Genomic DNA, 17,356 nt, shown 5'->3' on the forward strand with positions numbered 1-17,356 from the left:
ATTAGTCATTGCTTGTCATTCAGACACTGCACAAGACATTATTTAGATGAAAAAGTTCAAACGGTTTGTTATTTAGAATGATCTGAACTTTATTGTATTGTGAGTGGAAGTTTTGCTTTTTCAGACTTTTTTACTTTTGAAAGATGAAGCTTAGCTAGCCTAATATACAGTAGGCTTGTGCGGATTTTATTAAGGGGCTGAGGATATCCCTACTTTTGTGTGAAAGGTAGTTTAATAAGACCTGTAAAATCATTTATGGCAGCTATATAATTAAGCTCCTCTGCCGGAGATTTGGGGCTTGGATATATATAAAGGATAAAGTTGCAGATTACTTGCTCTCCACGATTATGTACTGCTACTGTGTTTCTCTCCAAGTTAAACTGACCTTAAATGATCTTAGAAATTCTTCATGGTATTAAAGTGAAACTTTCAAAATTAATCTACAGTTCATTTGGACGGAAGGAAAGTGTTTTGAGCCTCTTGCCTTTCTAAATTCCGATTTTTTTTGGTTTTAAAGACTTTTAATTTCTATTTCTTAAATTGGAAAAAAAATTGACTGTAGCACCGAACATTGTTGTGAAGCCCTCAAATTTGGGTAACTTTAGCACTTACAACTGACCATGTTGGCAGATTTGGTTTTCAAAGCTCCGGCGTATTTTTGGCGTGTTTTTTAAAGAATCTGGTGTGTTATTTTTGTTTCACCTGACAACACTGCTTTCCTGTCTCCGTCCATCGAAACAAAACCATCGTAATTTCGTATGTGATTTGTTAATAATATTTGAGCCGATTGGGTGTTATTTGATTCGGTGGCTTTGTTTCACTAAACAGAACTTGTCACGTTTTCTCAACAGACCGTTTTGTGGAAAATTAGTTGTCTTAATTTTGGTTATATCAAACACGGTTCTCTACAGCAAGCGCAACAATAAAATAATGAAAAAATATTGCCGTCATTCAGGATCAACACCAGCATTCATATATCATAAACATTCGTATATCATATTTAAATGAAGGTCTCAAACGTAAGAATGCTGTATTTTAAACGTGGAAACAGGGTGGAAGTTATCTAGAATGAGGGAATGCAAACCTATGGTTAAAGATTTTTAACCTTGGTTATTCAAATACTACACTTTTCATTTCCATCCCAGATATTTGCGGGGGAATTTTAAGCTTGTTTTCAGATTTTCCGAAAAAAATTTCTGATATAACTTTTATTATCAAAATAAAAACGGTTATTATTATTCCCAAACGGCTTTTCGTTAGGTGGTTTTTTACTTTTCACATGTTAGTTGTACTAATAATGGGAGTGTTCGAGAGGGGGATTTTCTAGCTGAGAGTTTTTGATCATCGAAATTTCAAACGGTAGGCTACTCTGTTAGTGGTTCAAACCTTATCCACTACAGAAACGGTAAAAGAATAATTTTTGGTGTGATATGACACTTTCCAATGCCGTTGTCAAGATACGAATTTATACAAAGCAGGTAGATATAAGCAATGGTTTTCAAATGAACTCTTATTCAGCTCACTGTGATCTTCCAGTGTTTCACAAGAAACTGAGAAATAAAAAATGGAAGAAGAGACATATCTGCATGACAAGCTCTTTTAACAAATTCCGGAAAAATTGTTTTTATGATTAATTTTTACTCTTAAGTTAAACATAAATCGCAACTTAAAAAAATAAATGCTTAAGATAGACGCTTGTCTCAACTCAAAATATAAAGGGTGGGGCTGAAAACCTCTGTTAAAGGGTTTAAAAAAAGTGTTAGACATATCCTTTAGTTTTTTTTACTACGATTTCAAGCTCACCTTTTACCGTGTTCAACTTTTTTTGCAAACATATTTTCCTCCGAAATATAGTATAGTTCTTTACTGAGTGCAATTGGCCACATTTGGCTGCCAGCGATAATAATTTCATTCATTTTCAGCGTTTTTATCGTAAACTGTACATTTTAAATGAAAGGACCTACAATTCTCTTGTTTTCTCGAATATATGCCATCCCGTTTACTTGGTATCTCTCAAGTGTTTTGCCAATTAGTCTAACTTTTATCCCCATTCTTTTCCCAAAAGAAAAGTTCTCAACATGCTCCATTTTTTTTAACTCTTTCCTTGTCATTGAGTTATAGCCAGACTCTTGTTTTTATTTCTCACCTGGGGTGTCAACTTTTTAAATGGGGTGTGAAAGATTTTCAGTGTTTCTAAAGAACTGAGCCAATAGAATTGGTTTTTGATCAATATTATCAGCTTCTTCCCTTAGAACTCCAAACTTCCCTTAGAACTTCCCTACTATTATAAATCGGTTTAGTAAAATATTTTGTTAGGTCATTTTTAATTGAATTTGAGTATAAAGAATTTAGTGAGTACTCCCCTAAGTCCCTGTTCAAAGAAATATTATTATTTATTTTGAGACTAATTTCGATTGATTCCCGAACCACCTGTTTTATCCCAAAATTATTACTGATGAGTGAAGATTTTTCAAGTATCGTTTGGGATGGATTATTAAATATATGCCAACCTAAAGCAGAATCAAAGGAGTTGTTGGAACTATTTGAAATTAATGCCTTGTCTATGTCTTTTTTATGCTGTTGTAACCGTTTTTCTAGATTCAGATGGGTCCTGCCAACATAGTAATGTTGGCATTACTATGTTAGTAATGTTGGCATTACTATTTCCACTGTCTTGAAAAGATTTTCCCTATTGTTTCTACTTTGAATTTGTTTGTTATGGAAAGACAGTCTGGTCTTCGTCGCTATTTTCGTCTTGCCTATGAGTCATACTTATCGGGGAAGTTGCATAACGTAATTAACGCAGAAGGTGGAGGCAAAATATTGTATAGTAGGTGAGCTGAACGAGCAACATGGCATCTGAATTAACACCGTTAACAGATAACAGACGAACATCATGTGTAAGATATGCCTACACAGGCTATTCAGTTCAATATTGGGCAATTGTGCAAGGATTTAAGTAAATACTTGTTAAGGTATCAATTAAGGAAGCAGCTTTTTCTGCTCTTAAGATTTAAAGTTTTTCAAATGAAAATAAAAACTATAAATCAAAGGTTTAATCGAAAAAGAAATTATCATGTAAATGAAAGAGTTGCTCGTCCTCTTCGGGGGATAACACACTCTCACCATACTTGGTACGCGCCGCCTACTATACATAATTTCTTAATGTCGATGCCTTTTTGGTCTTCTTAAACCTTTCAATAACTACGCTAATTTTACTTTCTCTTTCAATGCTTGAACAAGAGCTAAGAGCTCATATGGCACTTGTGACGAGGTCGGAAGAGCCAAGAGCTCATATGGTATGAGCTCTGGCAAAATTCTAAGAATCAATAGATTGCTTTAAAAGGAAAATCAGATGCTTAATGCCGATCGGGATTCAAAATAAGAGCTCTGAGTCATAGGTCCTTCTAAATATCAAAATTCATTAAGATCCGATCACCCACTCGTAAGTCAAAATACCTCAATTTTTCTAACTTTTCCTCTCCCTTCAGCCCCCCAGATGGTCGAATCGGGGGAAACAACTTTATCAAGTCAATTTGTGCAGTTCCCTGACACGCCTACCAATTTTCATTATCCTAGCATGTCCAGAAGCACCAAACCCGCCGAAGCATTGAACCCCACCCCCTAACTCCCCCAAAGAGAGCGGATCCAGTCCGGTTACGTCAATCTTGAATCTACGACATTTATAAGCGTTTTCCAAGATTTCCGGTTTCCCCCTCCAAATCCCTCCAATGTCAACAGATCTAGTCGGGATTTGAAATAAGAGCTTTGAGACATGACTTCCTTCTAAATTATCAAATTTCATTAAGATCCGGTCACCCGTTCTTAAGTTAAAATACTTCAATTTTTCTAATTTTTCCAAATTAACAGCCCCCAGCTCCCCTAAAGAGAACGGATCCGTTCCAATTATGTCAGTCATATATCTATAACTTGTGCTAATTCTTCCCGTCAAGATTCATCCCGATCTCTCCACTCTAAGCGTTTTCCAAGATTTCCGGTCCCCTCCAGCTCCCCCCAATGTCACCGGATTTGGTCGTAATTTAAAATGAGATTTCTAAAGCACAGGCTCCTTCTAAAGATCAAATTTCATTAAGATCTGATCACCCGTTCGTAAGTTACAAATACCTCATTTTTCTAATTTTTCCGAACCCCCCCCCCCCCCCAAAAAAAAAAAAAAAAAACTCCACCAAAGAGAGCGGATCCGGTCCGGTTATTTCCGTTACATATCTTGGACTTGTGCTTATCCTTCCCACCAAGTTTCATCCTGATCTCTCCGCTTTAAGCGTTTTCCAAGATTCCCCCCTCCCCCATTACACTGGATCCGGAAAGGATTTAAAATAAGAGATCTGAGTTACGAGGTTCTCTAAATATGAAATTTCATTAAGATCCGATCACTCCTTCGTAAAATAAAATACCTCATTTTTTAATTTTTTAGAATTCCTCCCCCCCCCCCAACTCCCCCAAAGAGAGCGGGTCCGTTCCGGTTATGTCAATCACATATCTAGGACTTGTGCTTATTTTCCCCACCAAGTTGCATCCCAATCCCTCCTTCTAAGCGTTTTGCAAGATTTTAGCCCCCTCCCCCCAGCTCCCCCTAATGTCACCGGATCCGGTCGGGATTTAAAATAAGAGCTCTGAGACACGATATCCTTCCAAACATCAAATTTCATTAAGATCCAATCATTCCTTCGTAAATTCATAATACATTTTTTTTCTAATTTTTCAGAATTAACCTTCCCCTCCCCCAACTCCCCAAAGAAATCAGATCCGCTCCGGTTATGTCAATCACGTATCTAGGACTTGTGACTATTATTTCCCATCAAGTTTCATCCCGATTCCTCCACTCTAAGCGTTTTCCAAGATTTTAGGCCCCCCCCAACTCTCCGCAATGTCACCGGATCTGGTCGGGATTTAAAATAAGAGCTCTGAGACGCGATATCCTTCCAAACATCAAATTTCATTAAGATCCGATCACCTGTTCGTATGTTAAAAATAGCTCTTTTTTTAATTTATCCGATTTAACTGTCCCCCCATTCCCCCACCCCTCCCCAGATGTTCAAATTGGGGAAACGACATTTTCCAATTTAATCCGGTATGGTTCCTGATACGCCTGCCAAATTTCATCGTCCTAGCTTACCCGGAAGTGCCTAAAGTAGCAAAATTGGGACAGACAGACCGGCAGAGCGACAGAATTTGCGATCGCTATATGTTACTTGGTAGAAACCAAGTGCCATAGAAACGATTGCGACATTAAGCCCAGAACGAAAAAAAAATCCATAAAGCTTAGTAGTCTTAGAGAAAGTACAAAATGTCGACCAGATGTCCTAAGGGATAACAAAGGTTAACATTAAAAACAATACTAGGACAGGTGCTGATTAGTCTACAATCACGTTCAACTTTATAAAGAGGACTATAACTATCGACTTCAGATCAAATGAACATCCTCCAAAATTTCTACGACAAGAAGGGCGAGGTTGAGGATGAGGAGCCGTCACCCTCCTACATGGAATAAATCCTGTCCATTTTTGGGGGTTTAATATTACTCTTTGTCGTCATAATAATGGTCTAGACCAGAAATAATCCCAGAAATCAAGAGGGATTATATATCAATTTCTACCTTCACTTCCCCTTCTTTAGAATTAATTCTGTACTTTACTGAAGTTTCTATGAAATTTAGGATTTTTTTTGTATTAAAATGCATCTTTTGAGACAGTCATCCAAGGGGATGACCCTCTCCCTAATTACAAAATGACCAGAGAACCTCCCTACTGTGGAGGTTTATGGCTCTATCTACAAAAGTTTTATATTGTACTTTTTTGCCGAAAAGATTACAGTTGTGTGTTTTTGTTGTTTATTTTTGTTTCTCCAAGGGATGATCATATCGGATCAAGGGTCCAATAAGATCGGGAAATGGATTGTTCGAAAAAAATTGAAAGTTTAAGTGCCATTTTAAATAACCAAACGGATTAAAGGGCAACTAGTTCCATTCTCAGAATCCTTTTTCCCAAGGACATTCGAATTAAATCCTGCGGTAACCTTTTGCTTTGTCATAGAAAGTTCTGATGAATGTGCCGGGGGGGGGGGCTTGGTCGCACTCCTATCTCTTTAACTCTTAATAAGGGCGCTAGTACTTTCGATATCAAATCAAAGGTGTCCCTTCGAAGTTTATTTGACCAACCCTTCCATATAAGGAGCTTATGACAATAAAATATGATATATTGGAGCCTAATGTATGTTTACGATAGGCAATGCTAAACCGTTGCCTACTCATCTGATTTGTCTCGTTCGCATTTTTGGTCAGAAAATGTGATGAACTCTTTTGATTCCATTCATTTTTTTATGTTTCTGAAAAGGGCTTGTTAAATTTGCTAAAAAGATCAGACATCTGGTCATTTTGCTACCCCTTAGAACACCTAATCGATATTTTCAAAGTGCCTATTTTGTACTATCTTCGTTGATGCTCAATTTTCAACGGGGCAATTTTTTTTTTTGGGGGGGGGGGGTGCCTACCACCGAAAAATGGGCACGAAAAATGAGCAAAACCAATAGTTTTCCGTAAGGCTTGAAATCTTTATCCGTAAGATCCAGGGCCAAGGTAACTTCAGCGCACAAACAATTTTTGGTTGAAGGCTCATTTCTCCTCAAGAATGTAGCCGTAAAACTTTATTTTCCAGTCAGCTTGAGACAAAATGCATAATATATAGTGTTCTTTCATTATTTAACATTGGAAATCAAAATTTACTAAAACTTCTAATATCTATTTTTATATGTTATTATTTTTTTAAATAGTATAATTCACAGTAAATTTTTTTCAAAGTTTCGTCTTTTTGAACACATTTCTTTCAAGCGTACTTCATTCCTTTCAAATGTGCTTCATACAGTTCGTTCTATCTAAGAATTAATTTTTAAAAAAGAACTCTGAAAAGGTGTTTTCTAAAGAAACATAAAGGCCATATTAAACTTAAGATCAGAAGAAACATAAATCTACAATAACTGAAACTGAAAACAACCAGAAATTACTATTAAAAAATAAATGAAACACAAAACCAACAGAAATTAAATAAACAATCATAGCAAAAAAAACATACAACAGGTACTAATATAAATGAATAAATAAATCTCAAAACGAGCAAAGCTTAAGCGAATATGCAAATCAAGCCTATAACGAACAAAAATATTTTGCTATTTAGGCATAAATGAAACCCAAAATAAATAGAAATTAAATAAGCAATCATAACAAACAAACAAACACTAGTTACTAATATAAATGAGTGAATAAATCTTAAAACGAGTAAAACTTAAATTGAATATGAGAATACAGCTTGAAAGGAAGAAAAATCTCTACAAAGAAGAGTTTGGTTTTGCCTCCTTCTTTTATTGTAAAAGTCTAAAACCTATTGCGTCATTGGCGCTTTACTGAAAACTATTTTTGTCTTCAATAGTCTTGAAAAGTACAAATAAAACTTCAAAATTTTATTTTACTCTAAATTTTACTACTCTAACTTTTAACTCTAACTGTTATTAAATAAAAAAAAATATAAGTTTTTTTAACGGAAAGTAAGGAGCGACATTAAAACTTAAAACGAACAAAAATTAGTTCGTAAATGAAAGGGGCTGCTTCCTCATCAACGCCCCGCTCTTTACGCTAAAGTTTGACTCTTTCTCTTAACTCAACTTTTTAAAACAGTAAAAAGCTTTAGCGTAAAGAGCAGGGCGTTGATGAAAAAGCAGCCCCTTTCATTTACGAACTAATTTTTGTTCGTTTTAAGTTCTAATGTCGCTCCTTACTTTCCGTTAGAAAAAACTTTTTTTTTTTTATTTAATTTCTGAAAGTTTTTGAATCAATGCATGCTTTGATTTTGGCTCTCCGCAGATGAATAATTAAAACGAAATTTGCAATTTTTTTTTTTTTGCTAATTGGTTTTCTCATAGTTTTGATTGAATGATTTTGAGAAAAAAGCAGCGGGGGAGGAGGCCTAGCTGCCCTCCGATTTTTTGGTTACTTAAAAAGGCAACTAGAACTTTTAATTTTTACGAAGCTTTTTATTAATGAAAAATATACATAACTCACAAATTAGCTTACGTAACGAACTTCTGTATTCTCATGTTTTTATTACGTATATGAAGGGGTTCACCCCCTCGTCAGTACCTCGCTCTCTACACTAAAGCTTAAATTTTGTCTCAATTTCTTAAGAATGACCCCTGAATCACAAAAGTCGTAGAATAAATACTTGAAATTACTAAAAATGCTTTAGCGTAAAGAGCGAGGTATTAGGAGTAGGTGAGCCCATCATATGCCAAATAATTTCTGTTCGTTTTAAGTTTTAATTCTTCTCCTTACTTTCAGTTGAAAAAAACTTTTTCATATTTATTTTTTCATTGTTTTTTTTTTAAATAATACTAGAGAATCCTTCGCTCCCTTCATGAAACTTTTCTTCCCCCATGACAAATTCCTCCAAGGAAAGTTCCCCCAACATATCCCCTCTTCTCAACCCCCCACCCAACCTAAAAATCCCCCAGAAAACGTCTGTACACTTCCAAATAACCATTATTATATGTAAGCTCTGGTCAAATTTTGTAACTTGTGGCCCTTTCCACGGGGACTGTGGGGGAGTCGTCCCCAAAGACATAGCTATAAGGTTTTTTGACTACGCTGAATAAAATGGCTATCTCAGAATTTTAATCCGGTGACTTTGGGTGGGACTAGCGTGGGAGGGGGCCGAGGTGCCCTCCAACTTTTTTGGTCACTTAAAAAGGGCACTAGAACTTTTCATTTCCGTTAGAATGAGCCCTCTCGCAATATTCTAGGACCACTGGTTTGATACGATCAACCCTGGGAAAAAAAAAACAAACAAACAAATAAACACGCATCCGTGATCTGCCTTCTGGCAAAAAAATACAAAATTCCACACTTTTGTAGATAGGAGCTTGAAACTTCTACAACAGGGTTCTCTGATACGCTGAATCTGATTGTGTGATTTTCGTTAACATTCTATGACTTTTAGGGGTTGTTTCCTCCCATTTTCTAAGATAAGGCAAATTTTCTCAGGCTCGTAACTTTTGATTGGTAAGATTAAAGTTGATAAAACTTATATATTTAAAATCAGCATTAAAATGCGATTCTTTTGATGTAGCTATTGGTATCAAAATTCCATTTTTTAAAGTTTTTTAAAGATGAGGGATGATAGAAGACTTTTCACTTTTATCTCTTGAAGATAAATGACTAAAAGGACTAAATTGGTGTTAAAACTACTATCGCTCCTTTAAAGTAATTAAATAGAAAAAAATTCGCTAAAAGTAAGGAGCAACATTAAAACTCAAAACGAACAGAAATGATTCCAGATATGAAGGGTTGTTCCGTCCTCAATACCTTCGTCTTTACGTTAAAGCTGTTAACACTTTTAAAAATGCTTCCTATTCTATTTCAAACGGCCCCTGTGTTTCAGTAGCCATTCTTAAAACAGTCAAACTTTAGTGTAAAGAGCAAGATATTGAGGAGTAGACGGCCCTTCTTACACAGAATACTTTCTGTTCGTTTTAAGTTTTACTGTTGCTCCTTACTTTCAGTTAAAAAAACTTGTTTTTTTTTTATTTAGTTTCTCTTCTTTTTCAAAGGCAAGATTGAGTTGGTAAAGATAATGTAAGATAATTAACAAGAATTTCGTATGGGATTTCTCTCAAATCCCCTAGTATGTAATTTTTTCTGAAATTTTTACCCCCCTCCTGTAAATTTTTCTCCCAAAGGAAGATTCCCCCAATGGAATTTTCAACTTCCCCCTCTAAAAGCACAAATTCCCCCCTCTGAAAATGTCTTTATACTTCCCACTAACAAATGCTATGCGTAAACGAATGGTAAATTTTATAATTTACAGGGTTCTCCCCACGGACTGTGGGGGGTCATACCCCTAAAGTCATAGTTATTTGACCTTTCAACTTTATTGAACAAAATGAATATCTCAAAATTTTGATCAGATAATTATGGGAAATAAATGGGTGTGGGGAGGACAGTTGTCCCCAATCTTTTTTGTTACTTAAAAAGGGCAGTAGAACTTTTAATTTCCATTCCAATGCAACCTCTTTCAATCTTATAGAGCCATTATTTAATGCGATCACCCCTGAAAAAACACGTATCCGTGATCCGTCTTCTGGTAAAAATAGCAAAATTGCACGTTTTTGAACTTGAAACTTCTACTTTAGGGCTCTAGGGTACGCTGATTCTGATAATGGGATTTTCATCAAGGTTCCTTCAATTTTAGGGGGTGTCCCCCTAGTCCAAAAATCAAACAAAATTTTCTGAGACTCCTAGCTTTTGATGGGTACCACTAAACTTGGTGAATCTCGTATATTTGAAATCAGCATATTAAGCTGGTTCCTTTGATATATCTATTGATATCAAAATTAAGTTTTTTAGAGTTTCGGTTACTTTTGTGCCGATTCGCTCCTTGCTTATACTTCGTTACAACGAACTGATTGATTGAAACGGATTAGTTGTGATTCCACTCCAAAGACGAATGGTTTAGCTCCGCCTTTAAATTCAACTTAGATAGACATCTGCGTTCGCTTGGGATGACAGAAGAAAAAGATAAAATGAGTGAAAAGATAATGTAGTCATAGGCGATTGAAATGGATGACTAGAAGGACAAAAATGGGGCTAAAATTATTCTCTCTCTTTTTAAAGCAAAAGAAACGCCTTAGTTACGGTTATATCATGAAGACTATGTAAAAAATGTCAGTTGCAAAGTTATGCTTTTAAATGAATTAGATGCAATGGCGATCAATGTCTATATATAGTAGTTCATACGGGTGCCCGCTTTTGATTACGAAATGGAGCCAATGAGCTCGTCAGCTGCGGTAATTTGAAAGGCGTTATGTAGTAATTTTTTTTTAGGAAACTTGGATTAGCAAGTCATTGCCTCAAAATAGTCATTTCTGTCGATTGATTTAATTTCTATTCCCTTTTGAACTAAACTATATTTTTTGGGGGGGGGGATCACAAATTTAGTTGAGAGAGGACACTTTGATATAAAAGTTTGTGGTATCTCAGATGTATGAAAGAACCTTCTTTGTATCAACAGCTTGTTTCTAATAACAGTCAAGAAATCTGATTGACAGTTTCCAGTTTCCCTCTAATATGCAATTCTATCGCCTTCTGAGTCAATATAACGCCTTCTGAATCACAGCTGGTGCCCCCTCCCCAAGAAACAAGTTTATAAGGATTTTGCCTTTTATTTTATTATGTTTTCTATTAAATTCGCTGGATATTGCTTTGTACACTAAGATGTGACAGATTGGTTTATTAAAACAGAATCTACCCCTGTTTCAAAATAAAATTGTTCCTGGAATAGCGGGGCTATATATTCTCTCTCCTTTGTGGATTCAGGTTGATATGTGAACGGAAACAAAGTTTTACCCTGTTTTCACGTTTTATGAATAATTGTCTTGTATTCCCGACTTTGATTGCAAATAAGTACATATCAAACTTTACATAGTTTTTGAAGCTTATGGGAAATTTGGGTCTCTAGTTGCTAGATTAGAAGTTTGATCGGATTCAGTTGATGATTTTCCCTTGAATTCTCTTTCGCTGATGTGAGCAGTCTTGAGTTTAATGTTAGATTTTTGTGTATATCTCACCAGACTTACTCATCTCATGTTATTAGTTTCCTTTTTCTGTCATATTCTTTTTTTGGATTCTGTATAGAGGATATAAATAAACCATTATTACTGTAATTTTTGCACTTATATTTATTTCTCCTTTATTTTCAGTTCGATGGGAGTTTAGAGCGACTAATAAAAGAGAGTGATGCTCTTAAATCCACTTACGGACATCATTTTGACCTAACTGTTGTCAACGAAGAAATAGAAGAGACAATTAGATCAATTGAATCAACTTTTGAAAACTTAGCGACGTCTCAGCAATGGGTTTCTGTTTCTTGGGTTTATTAAAGTGTCGTGGCTCAAAGATTTTAAGTTGAATGACTTTTTTCATTAGATATAATTTTGAAGCTGCTACGAAGCCTGTGCCAAAGTGTGCGATATGAACCAGTGACGGGTCAAGTCTTTTCTTTTCTGTCAGTGCGTAGTTTTTTCTTATTTCTTCTTTTTTAAGCGTTAATTGAAAATAGGCTGGTCCGTAAACAAACCACCAATATTTTATAAAGAAAATTTAATTTCTCTTTTTTGTGTTTAAAATTTTTTGTTTTAAACTTTATACAGTTCGACAATAAGTATTGCGACTGTAACGCGTAATTAGACCTGAGAATTGGGAAATAAGACCGAAGGCTAACTGGACTAGAATTTTTGGGGACTTTATTCTTTTTAAACCTGAAAAAAATTGTAATTGTATCCGTTCTCTGTGTCTCTTTATCTTTGACTTTGTAGGACACCACTCACCAGTGTATATTGTTTCGTGTATTCTATTTTTAATCTAGTTTTGAATTGCAATGCTAGATGGCAGTAGGGATTTTAGAATGTATAACACCACTTGCAATAATTGCATATAATCATTAGGGTAGAAGTTCGAAAATATTTTAATAGTATCTTTTTCTTGACGAAGATATTTGTTACGCCTACAAAGCCTTTACATTGCAGCAAAATAAATACAAAGAAACAGGTCGTTTTTTTTATATTAACATTGTATTAAAAGTAGTGCTGACAAATTCTCCCGCTTTCTGAGAGGATTCGAACTTTTTCGAGACTCCTAAAATCCATAAGCAGAAGTTGAAAATAGGAATAGACCGAATTCAGGAAGAAACTATTATACAAATGAAGAAAAAAATAAGGTTCAGATTTAAATTGAAATAGTGCTGAAAATTAGGGAGAATTTATTATCAACCAACTTTTTCGTCTATCCAAATCAGCTAAAACAAATATAAAGATTGGCTCTCACGGCTTGGAAATGTTATTATTAGAATATAGAAAAATAGCCTATTTTATTCGGAGAGTATAACTTATTTGGCGAATTTCTTATCAATGTTTAGGCCCAAAGACAAAAAAAAAAATAAGTTAAACGTGGTAAATCCAGATAAATGAATTTTAGTATTATCCTTTTTTCTGTTAAAATAGCTGACTACGCTTGTTCAGTGTCTACGTCAAGAACGTGCTATTAAATGCTTTTGATTTCTATTGGTGTAACCCCAGTATTTTCATGGTAGTAACCCCCTCCCCCTACATCATCAGTCCTGCTCATGGATTCCGTCTGCATAATAGAATAATTTAAAAGTTTATTAAACATAAAAACTGCAAAAACGGTATATACATTTTACATGAAATATATAAAGTCTTCAATACTAGTTTAACTTAGGAACATATGGGGCTCCCCCTCTCCTCGTTCAGGGATATTGATTAAATTATTGACTATTAAAGCAGCCAAATCCAGAAAATATTGGCTCACTGTTACGTTATTTTCAAAGAATTACAGAAACAGCTGTCATACCTTAATCAGTGCTTGAACTGTATTTGAGTTTTGGTGATGGTAGTCGTATGTAGGTCCACCAGTGCACATTATAGGGCTCCATGTATAAGTGAGATATCTCCATCTCCCTAATAATTTTCTTATTACGGACTTCTGCAAAATGGCTCATTCACTTTACTGAATAAGTGCAAAAAATCCTTTTCCAGAATTGCCAAATTACATTGACCTATCACTATGTTAATTATTTTGTGACAGACTTCCACATAAGTAGACAAATTAGTAAAAAAAACTTCTAAGGCTAGTTTCAAAGAGAAGGTGAAAAAAAAACTATTTTCCGAAACAAATGAATAAAAAAGGGGGTAAATAAACAACCGTGAATATTTTATATCCACATTAAATAAGGCATTTTGGCAGTGATTAATTAGAAAAACAGACAAGAAGAGAAGCAAAAAAAAAAGCAGAGACCTAAAATGTTAAAAACTATAGATATTAAAATCCCTGCCTTTTTCACAGGTTTTAAAAATGTATTTTATTTCAACCCTCCCTTTCTTCTCTTTTTCACTTTCCATAGACAATTTGTTCGCTAAAAATTACTTGCTCTTTTCTTAGCCGTGGTCAATCAGTTGCGGCTTTGAATTTTTTTTTGTTCCTATATCTGCAAATATTTAGTTTTACCTAGTGTTCTACTGACCATACAGAGATTTTTCTCTGAAATATGAAATACCAAGTCCCTTGGCTCCTCTGAAATTGAATTTTGGTTATGTTCCTGAATTATTCCCTTTTTCGATTATTATATGAATTTAAGTGACTGCAGAATTTATCTCTCCAACAAAACCATAGTTGACTTCTTAATGTCAAATTGTGTTGTAATGCCTAGGGTTTATTTCGTGTTGTTTCATGACTGTATAAACATGTTTTTTGCATATCATGTAGGTTTTGTTGATAAGGTTTGTGATCGTTCCTCATCCATTCCTGTGTTCTTAGGCGCGTCTAACAGGCTGGTTGAAGTTTTGGCTCTAAGTCATGGCGTCTAATGTACCATAAAGTAAGGTTGCTGTGCTCCATTGTTGGTTTATAAAAATTGTTAATGGAAACAAAATGGTTTGCTTATCGGCATGACTTAGTGCAGTGGTTCTCAAACTATGGTACCCGTACCCCTTGGGGGTACGGGGCCGGCCAAGAAAAAATAACAGAGTCCCTTTACTCTAGGACTGGCAATTTTATTTATATTTTAGCTATAGTTTATTTAGTACTGGTAACTGAGAAGTGGTACCTAAAATGTTTCGTTGGTAAAAAAGGGTACAGCGTCTAGGTAAGTTTGAGAACCATTGACTTAGTCCATTAAATATCATTTGATTTAAGAGGTTAAAAAGTATTTTAACATAGAGGTGTATTTAATGTAAACACTAATATAGATTAGGGTCTTTTAAAAATGAACACATTTTTGGATTTGATCATCTACTTTTCTCTTCTTTTTTTTAAATTATATTTACACTTCAGTTTATTTTACGAGCCATCTCGTCTAGGACCAGCAATCAATCTAGGCTGTGTTATTCGGAGGCATAAATATGACTGTCTTCATAAATAGAAGTTCAAATATCGTTAAATCCTTTTATTGGACAGTGAAAAAGCAATTTCAAAATACCAGATATTTCAATCACATATACAGTGACCTAGCATTTGTGACCCAGTGACTCAGAAATATCCAGTAATTCTTATTGTTCTTTCTCTTTCTCATAAAAAGATTGATCCCTATTTGAACTGTTATTTATCGTCATGGAAAGACAGTGTGGTCTTCGAAAATGCCTAATCTGTCTTCATACTTTTATGCCTAAAACTAAGGGTCATATTCTGAATTTTCATAATTCCACAGAACAGCAAAATTAGATTTTCGTGAAAATAAATATTTTTTGGTGGCTTAAATAAAAAATGTTTCAGTTTTAAGAGAGATAAAGTCTTTCCTAGATTTTACATGAGTTTGTACAAAATTATTTTCTGAAAAATGTCATGGGGTACCCTTCACCTGAAGGAAATAAGAATTTACTAAAAAATTGTGAACATAACAACCAAAGTTTTAGAAAATGCTCAGTTCCAAAGGCTGTATGTATTTTTTTTTTTTTTTAACTCTCAACTGTGTGCTATAGCTAGACAATCAAACTTCGTTCGTATTTAAGTAGTGTAAATCTATCATGAAAAATTTTAATTCTAAGATCTTTTTTTTTTTGCTCTATTTTTCCATCGCCAACTCTAAATTTTGATTCAGGTTACATCGATAGCCCATAAAGCAACGCTAAAAAAAATAAAAAATTGTCGAGCTGTTAGTGGTTCCCAGAGCATGCAGACCTACATTAATTTATATTTTATTTAAGCTACTTTATATTCGGCATTTATATCAAAAAATAATTTATTTTCCCCAGGTTTTATTTCTTTCAAAAACACTAGTAAAATCAATACCTTAGGGTATCTCATGGCACACTAGATCTCTAAAGTAAGGTATGAAGTGGTCAGATGGCTTCACATAATTTTTTTTTCCAAATTTATTGATTTGAGAACCTCTTTATTTTTTACTGCCTGGTTGAGTCTCATTAGTGTATATATTAATTAATGTGCCGTTTTCATAAGAGTAATGTGTTCTTCTCTTACAATGTTTTAACTAAGTTGTGTTTGAAAGCATGGTTTTTCGCAATAATAATATAAACTTTTGGAAGCAATTGAAAATTCCATTGATAGGGTTGTTTTACTTTTCTATATTGTTTGGCAATTAACAAAAACAACATTTTTTCTGTAGAAAACAAAGAGCGGAATTGAAACTTAATAAAAGAAATTTATCTTAAGCCTGTGAACTCACTATATATAAAACTAGTGGGAATCTACTAACTTATAATATTTCTCTATATTGGTAGTACTATGCAAAAATAGCTATTTACTGAGGACACTAAACAGTAAATGATCTTTTACAGTGTAACTTCAAATATTCCAATTTTAATTTGCAAACTTATCTTCTTATTTTTAAAAACTTCTTTCAACTATGAATAAAGACTGAAATCCACTATACTGATAGTACTACCTATGTAAGTAAAGCTATCCTCTTGATCGCAACCCAACATCACCTTCATCACCAACACAACCCTTCATATATTCCTGATTCAAGTCACTCAGTCTTCTTAATATAGATTTTCAAGCATAATCCTGCACCCTGAACTCCCAAAACGTCCAAAGATACATTAATTTTGCAGACATTTATATCTAAGGCATTTAAATCATCTGTATAAAATAGGTTTAGGGGATTTACCTTTCTATTTAATTCTATAATCTCTCATTGCCTTTGCCAGGTTCCTTGGAAAAAAGTCTATTAAACAAATCATATAAATAAGGAGAGGATGCAACCCTGCTTAACTTCAGATTCAGCACCAAATCAGCTACTAACCTCTCTTAACTGCAACAATAATGTTCTCGTACATAAAAACTAATCCCTTTAAAATATTCAGCTCGTTTGCCTTAGAAGGATAGACCTTCACTAAAGTTTTCTATCAGCTGAATCGAATTCATGTTCCTAATCTATAACTGAGGACTCAAGGGGCCTGGTAATTCAGACACTTCTCAGTTATTTATCTAATAGTGAAAATTTCGTTGACGTATTCTCTCTCCTTCTGTGAAAATCAAACTATTCTTCTTTTAAGACTTTATCTACAGCATCTCTTGGCCGAATAAGTATAACCATGCTTTGCAAATTGCTTCCTACAGAAGTCAAGCTGATGCCTCTATAAATGTCGCATTCACCATTATCAACATTCTCATAAAGGGCTTTTCCTTTATAAAGAGTTTTCTTATAAAAGGGTTTCTCCTTTCTTGTTGGAGTTTTCCTAAAATCAGTAGGTACTTCTTTTTTTTCAAAAATCATATTCGTGATCTTCTGTAATTCATCTCTAACTTCACAACCACCTT

General features: G+C 34.4%; 1 protein-coding gene across 1 annotated transcript in view; it reads left to right on the forward strand.

The window, feature by feature from the left end:
- LOC136037154 (peripheral plasma membrane protein CASK-like) overlaps nt 1-16,245 on the forward strand; it is a gene marked incomplete in the record, with an annotated part of 194,786 nt that extends 178,541 nt beyond the window's left edge. The window contains 1 exon segment of the mRNA XM_065719673.1: nt 11,764-16,245. Within this exon segment, the coding sequence (XP_065575745.1) occupies nt 11,764-11,943 (180 nt within the window).
- Between the last annotated feature and the right edge of the window lie 1,111 nt (nt 16,246-17,356).

The sequence above is a fragment of the Artemia franciscana genome, chromosome 16 (assembly GCF_032884065.1).
Source record: "Artemia franciscana chromosome 16, ASM3288406v1, whole genome shotgun sequence".
Lineage (NCBI taxonomy): Eukaryota > Metazoa > Arthropoda > Branchiopoda > Anostraca > Artemiidae > Artemia > Artemia franciscana.